Below are 15,628 nucleotides of genomic sequence, written 5' to 3' on the forward strand. Positions count from 1 at the left end.
CAAAGTCAAGAGTCAGATGCTTAACTGACTGAGCACCCAAGCTCTCCAGGAATGTTAACTTTATACACAGAATAAATTATTAAAAATCTCTAGGCTAAAGACAATTAGCTACACACCTTTACTAGAAAGGAAAGTATATGAATTACATGATAATCCTTCTCTGTTCCACAAGTAGGCCTTATTCTCTAACTCTGAAGATCATAACATTTGTTTTCATAGTTTACATCTTTGAAAGTTTGAATGCTATTAGACAAGTAAGAGAATTTAGCAATCTCTACATTTAAAATAAGATTAAGACAACACTCCATAAAGTAAAAACATATCCAACTGGAAAACTAAATTGAAAATCAAAATGACATATTTAAAAAATAGCCAAGGATGAAAGAATTCAGGTAATTCATTCCTATACAGACCTAAACATATAAAAATGTCCAACATCAGTGGCAAACACAGAAACACAAATTTTAAAAATACCATCATCATTCATTAAATACACAATTTTTAAGTGAATAACAGTTGGTGCTCTTTAGAGTACAGACTCTCATATACTATTGAGGTATTATTAGCTACTTTTTAATCTTTATTTTATTTGTGTGTGTGTGTGTGTGTGTGTGTGTGTGTGTGTGTGTGTGAGAGAGAGAGAGAGAGAGAAAGTGAGCGAGCACAAGCAGCAGAGGGGTAGAAAGAAGACGACAGAGGATCCCATGCAGGCTCTGCACTGGCAGCAGAAAGCCCAATGTGGGGCTCAAACTCACGAACTGTGAGATCATGACCTGAGTCAAAGTCAGAGGCTTAACCAACTGAGCCACCCAGGCGACCCCATAATAAGCTATTTCTTAAAGGGGAAACAGGCGGTATACAATATAACCTTTTGAACTCTACATACAGAAATTTACTTTATGAAAATAACTGTGGCTATTGTCAAAGATACACATGTAGGTAGTTAAGGCCCAGCAATAAAAATATATTAGTTTAAAAAATTATATATAGCATAGCAGCACAATGGAATTTATGGTCATTATAGATGATATGAGAGATTATTTGACAATATGGCAAAATGTTATTTTTTAAAAATGCTTATTTATTTATTTTGAGAAAGAGAAAGAGCACACATGAGTGGTGAAGGGACAGAGAGACGGGGAGAGGGAGAACCCCAACCAGGCTTTGCACTGTCAGTAAAGAGCCCAACATGGGGCTCAATCTCATGAACCTTGAGATCATGACCTGAGCCAAAATTAACGGTTGGTCACTCAACAGACTCAGCAATTCAGGTGCCCATGACAAAATGCAATTTTTATAATAATATAGTTTTCAATAGTAACATTTGTAATAATTTTATAATTATTATTAAACAGAAAAGCAGGTTACAAAAAATATGCCTAATAATCCATTTTGGCAAAAAGTTTTATAAATGTAAAAATTACACATATAAAACCGTAGTATAACAAAATATGTGACTCCTTTATATTTTAAAATGTTCTATAGAGATACTATTGTAATTTCAAAATAAGAAAAAGATAGCAAGTGAGAAAAGATAAGAGGTTTGAAAATCTTCCGCCAGAAAGTGCATATGAATATCTTATCTATTAGTCTTTCTACATACAAATTAGGCAAATAGTACTTCTGTCCATTTAAGATATATTGCTTGGGATTCCTGGATGGCTTGGTTGGTTAAGTATCAACTCTTGATTATGGCTCAGGTCATGATCTCACTATCCAGCCCCACGTTGGGCTCTGGGCTGACAGCGTGGAGCCTGCTCAGGATTCTCTCTCTTCCTCTCTCTTCCCCTCCCCCATGTGTACACTTGCTCTCTCGCTCTCTCTCTCTCTCAAAATAAATAAACTTGAAAAAAGAAAGGATATATTACTTAAGTTTAGTCTCAGACTAAAAATGGAGGTAGGGTTGAGTAGTGAAGAGAGGAGATAATGTAAGAGGGTGTAAGAGAGATCTTCTGCTTAAATAAAAGTAGACCCTATAAAAAGAATCCTGAACAAGGAGCCAATGAAATAGGTTTTGTCCTAGTTGTACTCTCAATAGCAATTTCTTTTTAGAATCCCAGAAGAGAAGATGGAGGCTTTCTGTTGCGTGTATGTGTATAAGAGATTAAAACTCAACATTATGGTTTATCAAAGAAAATAAATAAGAAATGTTATTAAAATAGATATTTTCTATTTGAGGTGCATACTTGCCTTTGGGTTGTTTGCATCAAATAGACCAGTTGAAAGTCCAATCAGCAAGGAATTCTTGTTTTTATTTTTTGGTGGTGAATCAGAGCGAGATCGAAGTGGAAAGGATTCTTCTGGTGAACACAGAATTGATTGAATTTGAGAGACTACGTTGAAGTGTTTTGAAAGAACCACTCTTTGGAAAACTGGTTCTGGTTGCACAGATTTATCTACATCACATTTGGAGTGCTGAGAATCATCTATTTCAGTTCCTGTGGTATAAAGGAAAGATTTTGTGATAAGTCTATATAGTACTTAAATAGTTTTATGTGATATTGAAAAAGGCACAGTATTTAACATGGATTCTAGCAAAAACCTCCATGTCTATCAAGAAAACAAAACCAAAGTATTTATGTGATTATATTACCTTACAAATAATCTTTGGATATTAGGTTTTATTTTCAGAAAGCAGATTAATTGGCTATATACTTCCATTAAATGCAAAATATGTAGACACAAATGTAAGGAAATGTGAAAACACACTGTTTAGACACTCATATTTACCTCCAGTTTATCTTTGTTCCTATAGGTTAGATAGGAAAAATTCTATTTCTCATATTTTAATTAATACTATTAAAAACAAGACAATTTACTTAATGTTCTTAGTATACTGGCTTAATTTTAGCAAGCAGTTCTTTTTGTTTTGAACATTCAATAAAATAATCGGCCAAAAAGTTATTTATTTATTTATTTATTTATTTATTTATTTATTTATTTATTTTTGAGACAGAGAGAGACAGAGCACGAGCAGTGGCAGGGCAGAGAAAGAGGGAGACACAAAATCCAAAGTAGACTCCAGGTTCTGAGCTGTCATCAGCACAGAGACTGATTTGGGGCTCGAACTCACGAGTGGTGAGATCATGACCTAAGTTGAAGTTGGATGCTTAACCAACTGAGCCATTCAGACGCCCCTTGGCCAAAAAGTTTTACTGCTCATGTTGCCAAACAATCCAGGTTTATTAATGAGAACCTAATGCTCTATGACTACTACATTTTTTTAAATGAATGAGGTAACTGACAAGAAATGCTGTCTATTAATATGTTGTCCAAATAAAAGATTCACATTAACAACCTTCCAGAAAGTATTTAGTCTAGCACAACAAGGCTTACTTATATCAACTTCACTAAGGTGGTCCACATTCCTTGGGATTCCATCTTCAGTAACTTCATCTTGCTGAACAATGATCCTATCTTCCAACCTGCCCAGATGGATACATCAGTAAAAATACAATTTACTAGAAATAAAAGCACTCATAAATTAAAAAAGAAAAAAGAGTACAAGTTCACCAAAATTCTATGATCCCTCTTCCAAATATTTTCCTCATGTGTGTACAGATATACATATTTTTCTCTCATAAGCACATTGTATTTTTTACCCTATTAAAACCTTCACCAATCACAGTCAGTCACAAAAGCCAGCCTCACCACTTCTTGTAACAGTGGTTCCCAAAATGTGGCCTCTAGACATTAGGAACACACAGAAACTTGTTCAAAATGCAATTTCTCAGGGCCTACACTGGACCTATAAATCAAACCTTTGGAGATAGGCCCACCAATTGATTTTAATGAATACCAAAATAATTCTAATACTTGCTAATGTCTGAGAACCACTACTTTAAGCAATCAAAATGCCCCTTAAGAGTGGAGAATATAAAACAATCATGCTATACTAATACTGTAAAATATCATGCAGCTGTTAAAAAAAATGAAACAGAAATCTATGTGAAATTCTATATAGAATGATAGTTAATATATTATTAACTAAGCAAAGTAATCTGCAGATCAGTTAGTATTAAATGGTATTAAGTTTCAAAAATGGTGTGTAGCACAGTACAAAAAAAATAGAATGATATGCACAGAAATGCTTTAGTTCTTGAAGAGAGTGAATTAATTAAGGGAAAAAAGGTAAAGAAGAACTAACAATTTTTATTTCAATAGAGCTGGGAATTAAATTCATGTATTTTTTTTAACAAAAATTTAAAGATTGGAATAATACAGTCCAAAGATTTGAAACAAATCCAGAAAAAGATGCTCGATATCACTAACCATCAGACAATGCAAATCAAAACCAAATAAGATATCATCTCATAACAAAGATAGATATTAGCTGCATCTATTGTAATCCTTTTACAATATATACAAATTAAACCATCATGCTGTATGCATTAAACTTACAGTGACACAAGTCAATTATTTCTCAATAAAAATGGAAAAAAGGAATCATCTCAATAAATATGAACTGGTAACCACCTCCAAAAAGATGTCATCTTATACCTGTTACAACGTCTATTATCAAAAAGAACTAAGTGTTGGTAAGGATGTGGAAGAAAAGGAATCCTTGTGCACTGTTGGTAAGGATGCAAATGGTGCAGCCACTATGAAAAACAGTATGGAGATTCCTCAAAAAATTAAAACCAGAAATATAATACAATCCAGTAATTCCACTACTGAGTATCCAAAGAAAACAAAAACACTAATTCAAAAAGATCTATGCTTCCCTATGTTTATTGTAGCATTATTAATTAACAACAGCCAAGATTTGGAAGCAACCCAAGTGTCCTTTGACAGATGAATGTGTACACGCATGCACATACTGGAATATTACTTGGCCATAAAAAGGAGTGAAATCTTGCCACCTGCATAACACAGGTAGACATGGAGGGTATTTATGCTCAGTGAAATAAGTAAGACAGAGAAACACAAGTACCATATGATTTCACTTATATGTGAAATCTAATAAAAAAAAAATTAAAAAAAAAAAAGAACGCAGAAGGAAACATTAACCAGGAACAGACCTATAAATACAGAGAATAAACTGGTAGTTACCAGAGGGAAGGAAGGTGAGAAGATGGGAAAAAGGGATGAGGGTTAGTGGGAGGTCCAGCACTATTTACAACTGACAAAAGGCAGCAACAATCCTGGAAACGACCCACCATCATCTGCTGAATGCCCACCAATTGCTGAACGGATTAAAATATATGGTATATTCCACATAATGGATTTTCAGCCATAAAAAGGAATGAAGAAGTGTATATCCTACAAAATAAACTTTGAAAACATTATGTATGGTTAAGTGAAAGAAGCCAAATACAAAAAGCCACGTACTAAATGATTCCATATGAAATATCCAGAATAAGCAAATCCATAGACAGAAAGGAAATTAGCAGTTGACAAAGGCTGGGGGAAGGGGAAAATTGAAAGTGGCTGCTTAATGGGAGTCAGGGTTTCCTTTTGGGGAAATGAAAATGTTCTGGAACCACACAGTGGTAATGGCTACACAACACTGTGAATGTACTAAACGCTACTGAATTATACACGTTAAAATGGTTAAAATGGTAATTTTATGTTATATGAATTTCACCTCAACCAAAAAAAAAGTAATATTCCTTTTAGAATTCCCCTAACTGCTCAAATCCTAGTTGACTTTACTGTTATCAGTTTGGTATATATCTTACCATATTTTCCTTTAAATTTACATAAATATAATATAGTGTTAATATACAGAAATGCTTTTTTACCCAATATCATTTTATTTCATTAATTATTTGATATTTGGGGCATGTTTACATATTAATACATGAAGTAACATTTTACTAATTAAAGTGCTGTATACAAAACATAATGCAGCATACAGAAACTATTTTTGGCAACTTCCTTATTGATTATTTAGACTCTTTCAGATTATTTGTTGACTTTCCTACAATAAACATTCTTGCATATGCCTCTTTGTACCCATGTGTGAGTAATCTTAGATACCAAAAAATAAAAGATATATTTTATACAAAATGTACATTTTAAACTAACAAAACTGGGAAATGGATCTCCAAATTGGCTCTCCCAATTAATATTCATATTCATAATGTTTCAAAGCACCTAATTCCCAATCCCTCACCAATATTTGATGCTATTACTTCCCTTCCTCCTGGCTTCATATTATTTTATGAAGAAACTTTCACTGGATACACCTGAACTCTGACCTGCCTTTTATTTACTTCTCTCCTTTGAGGGAGAACAAGTATCTGACATTCATACATCCATAGTTCTTCACTGAGTAAAGTTAGTCAGAACTTAGGAGTGTGATGTCTTTTTTTCCTCAGTAGTATTGACTCTCTATAATCCATAAAATACCATACAATTGTATTTACTAACCACATAATATGGTTTTCTCCTTTGATAACAACTATATTCATATTATTTTCCCATTTTTTTCTCTTGGACTTTTTTCTTATTAATTTACATGAATTCTTTATGAATTCTGGATATTAATTATTAGGTTGCCTCCCATTTTTTGACATTTAGGTCTTTAATAAATTTGATATTGTTTTGTTGAATGGTGTTAGAAACAAAACATTTTTTTTTTCCAAATAGTGTTATTTTAAGTGCTGCATATGCTGTGTAGTATACAGAAACACAGTATTTTTAACAATTTCCTTATTAATGATTATTTAAACTATTTCATATTATTTGCTATGATAAGCATTCTTGCATACATTCCTTTTTGCCCATCTTCAAATCCAGCCCATCTCCTGTTTTTATAGATAAAGTTGTCTTGAAACAGCCACACTCATTTGTTTATGTATCATCTATGGCTGCTTTTGCAATACCTAGGCAGAGCTGAATAGCTGCATCACAGACCAAATTGTCTATCTGAGGCTAAAATATTTACTAACTGGTTCTTCTTTTTTTTTAAAATTTTTTATTTATTTTTGAGACAGAGAGAGACAGAGCATGAGCAGGGGAGGGGCAGACAGAGAGGGAGACACAGAATCCGAAGCAGGCTGCAGGCTCCAGGCTCTGAGTTGTTAGCACAGAGTCCGACGTGGGGCTCGAACTCACAAACGGAGATCATGACCTGAGTTGAAGTCGGATGCTTAACCGACTGAGCCACCCAGGCGCCCCTAACAGGTTCTTATAGAAAAAGATCGACTGTCCCTGCTATAGATCATGACAAAGGAAGAAACTTCTAATTACTTTTTATGAAGGAAGCATAACAAGAATAACAAAATCTAACAAAGATTTCTCATAACAAAAGGAACTGCAGATGATTCTTTGCAAATATTAATATAAAAATCATAAAATACATAAGTGCATTAAATAATATGTCATGACCAAGAAGAGTTTACTTAAGGTATGCAGAATGGTTTACATTAATATATTAATATAATTAATTATACAGTTAACCCTTAAACAACATGGGGGATGGGGTACTGATTCCCCCATGCAATCAAAAATGTGCATATAAAATTTGACTTCCCCCCTGGGGCACCTGGGTGGCTCAGTCAGTTAAGCGTCCGACTTCAGCTCAGGTCATGATCTCACAGCTCTTGAGTTCGAGCCCCGCGTTGGGCTCTGTGCTGACAGCTCAGAGCCTGGAGCCTGCTTCTGATTCTGTGATTCCCTCTCTATCTCTCTCTCTCGCTCTCTCTCTACCCCTCCCCTGCTTATGCTCTCTCTCAGTCTCTCAAAAAATAAACGTTAAAAATTTTTTTTTAAAAATTTGACTTCCCCAAAACTGAATTATTAATAGACTACTGTTGACCACAGTGTTAATGATAACATAAACAGTTGATAAATACATATTTTACATGTATTATATGTCATATTTTTAAAATAATACCTAACTTTTAATTATTTTTTCAGTGTTTCAAGCTACACAGTTCACCTACAACTTCTTTCAAATTAGCATGAGTCTTCAAAAATTTTCCAATATATTTGTTGAAAAAAATGTATATGAAGACCATGTATAAAAAGATCAATGCAGTTCAAAACAGTGTTGTTCAAAGGCTAACTGTACTAATAAATAAAGGAAAACATTTATATGAACGGTTCTATAGAAGCTGAAAAGTCATTCAATAAAATTCATTCCTGACTTTTTAAAAAATCAGTAAAATAGGGAGCCTGGGTGGCTCAGTCGGTTGAGCGTCCGACTTCAGGTCAGGTCATGATCTCACAGTCCGTGAGTTCGAGCCCCACATCAGGCTCTGTGCTGACAGCTCAGAGCCTGGAGCCTGCTTCTGATTCTGTGTCTCCCTCTCTCTCTGCCCCTCCCCTGCTCATGCTCTGTCTCTCTCTGTCTCAAAAATAAATAAAAACATTAAAAAAATTTTTTTAAATCAATAAAATATTGATACCTATCTCAGTTAAAAAGTATAGTTATGCCTAATGAGGATTCACAACAGAATCATCTTCACTAAAGTCAAGAAAAACACACAGATACCCCCTATTTCCAATATTTAATATTATATAAAAGATACAAAGACAATTACAGAAAAAAAAATAGTGTTAAAAAAATTGGAAAGACATAAAATCATCACTTTTTTCATATGATTATATATCTGAGAAAAGCAAAAGATTCAACTGAAAATCTATCATGAACAATAATGGGGTACAAAATCAATGTAAAGAAATCTACAACTTTCTAGTTACAAGATCTCATAGAAGAATAGGGACCATTTATAACACCAAACAAAAGATAATTTATCTAGTAACAAGCTTGCCAATAAAAGTGTAAAACCTAGATGAAGGAAACTATAAAAATACTCAAAACTTCTATCATGTTCTTCATGGACAGGAAGAAAACAACAGTTGATTTTCCCTACATTAATTTATGAATTTAACACCCCACTAAAATACCAAGTGGTATTTTTTCCTAGGGGAAAGTGGGTGAAATTTAGTAAATTCTAAATTCAAATGAAATATTACACAAGCAAGAATAGCCAAGAAAACCAAAAAAGAAAAACAATGGAAGGGAATTAGCCTTAAAGGATCTTAAAATATATTTTACATTTTAACTGAAATAGTGTGTACCAGCACACTGTATAAAGACCAATGGAGAAAAAATAAAGACAGATCAATGGAATAGGGGGAAAAAGCATAAGAACAGCTCAAATAATTAAGATAGTTCAGTACATATTAAAAGTGGCATTTTTAATCTGTGCAGGAAAGATGGACTTTTTAATAAATGGAATTGGACAACTGGGTAGCCATCTGGAAGAAAAACTAAATCCATACACCAGGATAAATTCCAAATAGATTAAAGATTTAAATGTAAAAAGTGCCCATGTAAAAGTACTAGAAAAAAAGATTGAAAAATTTCTTGAGAACCTTAGAAAGAACAAAGTATTTCTGAATGATTATTAAAATCCAGGTAAACATGACAACTAAAACAAACAAACAAACAAACAACAAACTTCTGCATGGCAAAAAAATATATACATAAATGGTCAACAGGGGGAAAAGTGTTGCAACTCATAATAACCACAGCAAATATTTCTGATATTTAATGAGTTCTTACTAGTTTATAAAAGACCAACAACCAAATGTTTAAAATGGGTTAAAGATATATACAGAGAACTCACGGAAAAGGAAATACACATGAAATTTAAACATTTGAAAAAATGTGCTCACTTTACCAATAATAAGAGATAAACTAAGATATTATTTCTTAACCTATTGGGTTGGCAAAAATAAAAAACTTTGATACTAAGTTTGGCAAGGCTAGGGGAAATGGGAAATGGGAGGTTTCATACATTCTTTCTGAGAATGTAAATTGGTACAAACCCTGGGAAAAACAATAAATGAATTACAAATGCAATTTATAAAAACACAATTGACCCAGCAATTATACTTCTATGTATCTATCCTACATGATATATACACACAAAATGACCTATGTAAAAGGTTATTCATTGCAACATCATTTGCAATATCAATTAGTGTAGAATAACAATTAATGTAGAAGACTTATTGAGTTGTGGTATATCCATACAAGGGAATACTAAGTAGCCATAAAATAAGAAAAAAAGATGAAGTTCTCTACGCATTAATATGAAAAAAATGCCCAGGTTACTGACTAAAAGTAAAAAAGGTGAAAGTACTGTATCCATTATACTAGCAACTTTATTTAAAAGGGAGGGAGACTATACACTTTTGCTTTGTATAGATTAAAAATATCTGGAAGGAGGAGACAATGGGAATTTGCTGGATGAGGACAGAGTAGAAAAACAGACTTTTTTCTCTATAACTTTATATACTTGATTTCTGAACCACTTGAGTGTAATACTTTTCCAAAAATTATATTATTTATAAGGTATTATAATAATAGGATACAAGGCAGTATTAGGTTATTACAGTATTTTAGATAAAGGTATTACAAAAGGGACCCACATTTTGAAATGGGGTAACATATAATGTGAAAAGAGGTAACATACTCAGTTTCCTTTGTATCTTTTATCTCACTAATCCATACATCAATAATCGTGCATGGCAAGCTACCATTTTTGTTTGCTCCATCTGGCTCTTGTAGAACTTCTGTTTCCAAGCCATCAGGTTCTGAAAAGCAAAAACATAACAATAAACATGTCTCAAAGCAAAATCCATATATAGAAATTTGAATAAATTTTCTACAAATGATCACTACCTAATTTTAGGCTAACATACTAATTATAACAAAAAATTAAATATTTTATCTGTAGATCTTTAATCTTGTTAACTCCTGATTGATATTTTCTTACAGTAAATACTAATGAGAAAAGTTACTGTCTTCATTTGTTGATTTCTCTTTTTCCTCTCCAATTCAGATTCTCAATGCTCTTGTTTAAGCCACCATCACCCTCTTTTTTCCTGGAATCCCGGTAATCTTTCATTCTCTATTTTTAAAGTTTCCAAATAGCTTGTCCTAAAAGATAATTGATACTGTGCCAATCCTTAAAGTTTTTATCCTTTATTCAAATGTTTTTTTTTTTTTTTTTTTTTTTTTTTTTTTGCTTACTTGTATGAGGTAAGCACTTGGGGAAAAAATCTTTTATTTTTCAGTGAATAATTATTTATTAGTACCTTAAGTCATACCAATATGACTTATTCTACAAACTAGATTTGTGATTGTATTGCCCTCAAAGTCTAAGGCTCTTTGTAGACAATGTTTGCCAACTTGCACTAAGCTGTATAGCCTCTATTATACGCCTAACAGGGTTTTGGTTGTTGTTTTTGTTTTTAATAAAAGGCATAAGGTACCTACTAACTATACTTCTATTAAGTAAAACTATTTAAGTTACTGTGGTGAGTTAAAGATGGTTACACATCTAGCAAGGTCTAACATTCCTCTCATCTAGAAGGGGCCTCTACCTCCCCTCCCCTTGAATTTGGTCTGGCACTGTGATTGTCTTAACCAATTGAGTATAGTTGAAATGTTGCTATGCCAGTTTCAGCTCTAGTCTTCAAGAAAACTGGCGGCTTCTGCACTGGACTCTGCAAGCCACCATGAAAGAAGTTTATTCTGGGAAGACCACATGGCAAGTTCCTGAGACTAAAATAAGGAGAGGGAACCACCTAAACAGGCCCAGGTGAGCTCTGCCAAGACACCATGCATGGGAATGACACCATCTTGCCCCTTCCTGCATAAGTCCAGCTGACAGGTGAATAGCATTGAGTGGTAATGATGCCACGTGGGAAAGAACTTTCCCAATTCCTAACCCACTAAAGCATGAGATAAAATTAGTTATTTTAAGCCATTAAGTCTGGGGAATAATTTGTTTTGCAGGAACAGATAACTGAAACAGAATTTCATATCTGACAATAGGGTGCTAACACAACAAAAGCTTAAAACATGTGCACTGGTTTTGGGACTTGGCAGCAGGCAGAAGTTAAAAGTGCTTCAAGAGGAGACTGTTGATGAGAGACTAGACAGTGAAAAAAATTTCTGGATGCTAGAGAAAAGGAGATTCTTGTTATACAGTGGCAGAAAATTTGGTACTTATAATAACAATGATGATAGAAAATATACCAAAGAGATTTAATGATCTAGCTATGGTGCTATCTAAGCAGAATATCAAAAATGTCAACTAGCTTCTTTAGTAGCCTCTGATAAAGCTCAAGAAGACAGAGATTAATTGAAGAAAGAACTATTTAGTTTATGGCAACAATTTAGAAGAGAAAGCCTAAGTTAATTCCTTCCAGGCAACAGGAGCTTACGGGAAAACATGGCCTCAAAACAAATACTGAATTCAGGGCAGTAAAATGCGGTCTCAGGGCAAAGATGAAGTCAAGTGTATAGACATAAGACCTTCTGTTATGGCACACAAAGATTTAAAGGCATGCTTCCCAGACTCTCTTTGTTAGACAAAAGGATTTTTAAGAATCTCAACAGCACTGTCTCATAGCTTCCTATGGACAACTTAAAGAAGAAAGGGGCCAAAGAAAAAGGAAAGAAGAAAAGAAAGGAAGGAAGAAGAAAATAAGGAAAGAAGGAGGAAAAAAAAAGAAGAGTGGTCAAATATAGTGAATGTCGATATCATTCATACAAAACCCACAAAATTACTAATTTTCAACTTGCAGAAACACCATCAGCTTGGATTGCAAAGAAAAGAAAGATAGTTTAGAAAAGCCCTTGAGGGCACCAACTTTGGTGCAAAGAAAGCAAGCTAAATTGCTACGCCTGGCTGCCTTTCAGAATTTCTATGGACCAATGATTGATATGTGTCCCCCATTTTCCTCGTTTGTGAAAGGTAGTCCCTATTTTTCTTTCAATACTGAATGTTAGATATATAGAAGGCAAGTAACTTCTCTTTTTTGCTTATAGGTCTTCAGATTAAGAGTAACTATACTCAAAGACTTATACCCAAGAAAACTCATCTCTATATAGGCCTGACTTGGATAACATCTTTAGGCTTTGAGCTCCCAACCTTTTTTTACAGTTTATTTCTTTATTTTGAGAAAAAGTGAGAGAGCACGGGGTGGGAGGAGAGAGAGAGAGAGAGAGAGAAAGAGAGAGAGAGAGAGAGAGAGAGAGAGAGAGAGAGAATCGCAAACAGGCTCTGCAGCATGGAGAATGACATCAGGCTCGATCTCACAAACTATGAGATCATGACCTGAGCCAAAATCCAGAGTTGGATGCTTAGTTGACTGAGCCACCCAGATGCCCTCTAGGCTTTAAGCCCTTTAAATAATAAGATGAGGCTTTAAGAAGGGGTGAGTGCATTGTGCATGTGAGGGAAAATGTAAACAATTTTTGGCTAGTGGCAGACTGTGGGATATTAACAGCTGCAAATTATTTAACACTCTTAATTTGGAGAGTGCTTCATCTCCGTGTGGCTTTAGGCTGGACTTGTGACTGCTCTGACCAATGAAGTGGCAGAAGTGATACTGTGCCAGTTGAGATTAGCTTTTAAAAGTTCAAATAGCTTTTGCCTAGGATCCGTGAGCCCTGGCCCACCATATAAAAAGTCAGACTACCTTGCTGGAAAGAGCATATGGAAAAGGTATGGAGACTACATGAAGAGCAGAGGGGGGGCAGTCTTAACACAGCCTTCCAGCCATATCTGCAAAGACAACAGTGAAGCCATCTTGAACCCATCAGACCATGTTGCCGACTTAATACCACTAAGTGATACCAGAGATAAAAGTACATGAATTACAAAAATTAGGTTAGTCAAGCCTTGACTCAACTCCTAATACACAAAATAATGAGATATAATAAAATCATTGTTGCTTTAACACTAAGTTTTGGGGTGATTTATTATGCAGCATTTAAAAATCCAGACCAGTTATTAAACATAGAAAAACATGAACCTAATTTGGGATGAATCACCCAAACATATACACATGTTTTGATGATTTGTTTATAAAGGCCTGTTTATATAGAAGAAATTAAGGTATTATTAAATTGAATACAGCTCATTTTGACCTATTAAAATACCATCCACATTTCCTTCTGGTTTCAGTGACGTCTGTGGAGATGCCTCATTAAACTCTGGACTGTTTGTTTCAACAGAAGAATCAACAGTAGCTGACGGATTCATTTCAAGTGAAATATATTTTACTTTTTCTTCTCCAGTAATTAAAGGTTTGTACTTCTCCATTTCAGGAGAAATCTCTGAAACAACAACAAAAAAGAAAAATCATGCTACATTCTCAAAATAACTTGAATTTTACCTGTAACAGCATTTATAGCAAAATTCAAAAATCTCATTCTTACAACAATTACTGAGTAAACGGTTATGTATAAAAATTGATAAATGATTAGGCATGTGATAGCTAAATTTCATTTTAATTATACCTAATGATGTTTAGGGTGAGTAACATATAGTTTACTTTCTTTCTCCTTTTGGTGAAACTAATATTTATGGGCCAAAATGTTGTATTTTAAATCATTAACGAATTGCTTTTATTTGTTTCTGGTAATTGCTAACTACTTCCAATTGCTCAGAAATTCCCCATACTTTTTTTTAAAACTTTTTTTAATGTTTTTATGTATTTTTGAGAAAGAAACAGTGCATAAGAGGGGGAGGAGCACAGAGAGAGGGAGATAAAGAATCTGAAGCAGGCTAAAGGCTCTGAGCTGTCAGCACAGAGCCGAATGTGGGGCTCGGACTTGTAAACCGCAAGTTCATGACCTGAGCTGAAGTCGAATACTTAACTGACTGAGCCACACAGGCGCCCCCCCCCCCATACTTTTAATTGATGCCAGGAGAGAATGGATTTACCTCAGAACAACTTATTGCAATTATCTATAAGACAAACAGGTCACTCTCATTCATTCCTTGAAGACGTTACTTTCTAGCTCATAGTCAGGAGATCTCCCCAACACTAATTCTTTCTTAACTAATTTAGTTGATTGCTGGAGTTCCATCAATAATCCTTCCAATCTGGGCCTCTCAATTCCTCTCTAATGAGGAATTTTCAGTGTTAAATATTCTACCTTCTAACATCCTATTTTTCCATTTATCTCCTCAAAATTTTCAGTGTTAAATATTCCACCCTCTAACATCCTATTTTTCCATTTATCTCCCTCTACTACCCCAACTTTAAAAATGTTACCCAACCGTACCTACAATGCCCTGATACTATAGAAACATATAGAAATGTCTATATATATATATATATATATATATATATATATATATTAGCATTTTAAGTTCTTTTCTTTTTTTTTTTAATATGCAATTTATTGTCAAACTGGTTTCCATACAACACCCAGGGCTCATCCCAACAGATGCCCTCTTCAATACCTATCACTCACCCTCCTCTCCCTCCCACCACGCCCCCTCCCCCCATCAACCCTCAGTTTGTGCTCAGGTTTTAAGAGTCTCTTATGGTAAAACCCACTTTCTGACATATATCTTCAACTCATTTTACCCACATGGAGAAATCCCAACCCCTTATATATTCAATTTTCTGTGTATTATGTTTGCACATACATGGCTGAAATAAGTGGGGGGAAAAAGTCTGGCTTACTGTTATCAATCTCAAATCATTATCACTAAAGTTAAGTGGACACTTTGTGTTGCTGGTAGTCCTACCATAACACCAGAATACCAGGAACTGTGCCTATTTCAGTTAACTTCCTTAGGAAAACAAGTTGTGTATGAGTGTATTTTAGTTATTTTACCTTGTATTTCTTCCTAGT

General features: G+C 34.2%; 1 protein-coding gene across 8 annotated transcripts in view; it reads right to left on the minus strand.

Moving 5' to 3' along the window:
• Positions 1-15,628, minus strand: part of NEK1 (NIMA related kinase 1) — a 216,960-nt gene that overhangs the window by 36,512 nt on the left and 164,820 nt on the right. For 5 of the 8 annotated variants that reach the window (XM_049631305.1, XM_049631310.1, XM_049631306.1 and 2 more), the window contains 4 exons: positions 13,907-14,095; positions 10,437-10,557; positions 3,337-3,425; positions 2,191-2,438 (listed from right to left, as the gene is read on the minus strand). In XM_049631305.1, the coding sequence (XP_049487262.1) occupies positions 2,191-2,438; positions 3,337-3,425; positions 10,437-10,557; positions 13,907-14,095 (647 nt within the window). The remainder of the gene's footprint in view (positions 1-2,190; positions 2,439-3,336; positions 3,426-10,436; positions 10,558-13,906; positions 14,096-15,628) is intronic. The other 3 variants (XM_049631313.1, XM_049631307.1, XM_049631309.1) reach the window with 1 other exon arrangement.

The sequence above is a fragment of the Panthera uncia genome, chromosome B1 (genome assembly GCF_023721935.1).
Source record: "Panthera uncia isolate 11264 chromosome B1, Puncia_PCG_1.0, whole genome shotgun sequence".
NCBI classification, from domain to species: Eukaryota; Metazoa; Chordata; class Mammalia; order Carnivora; family Felidae; genus Panthera; species Panthera uncia.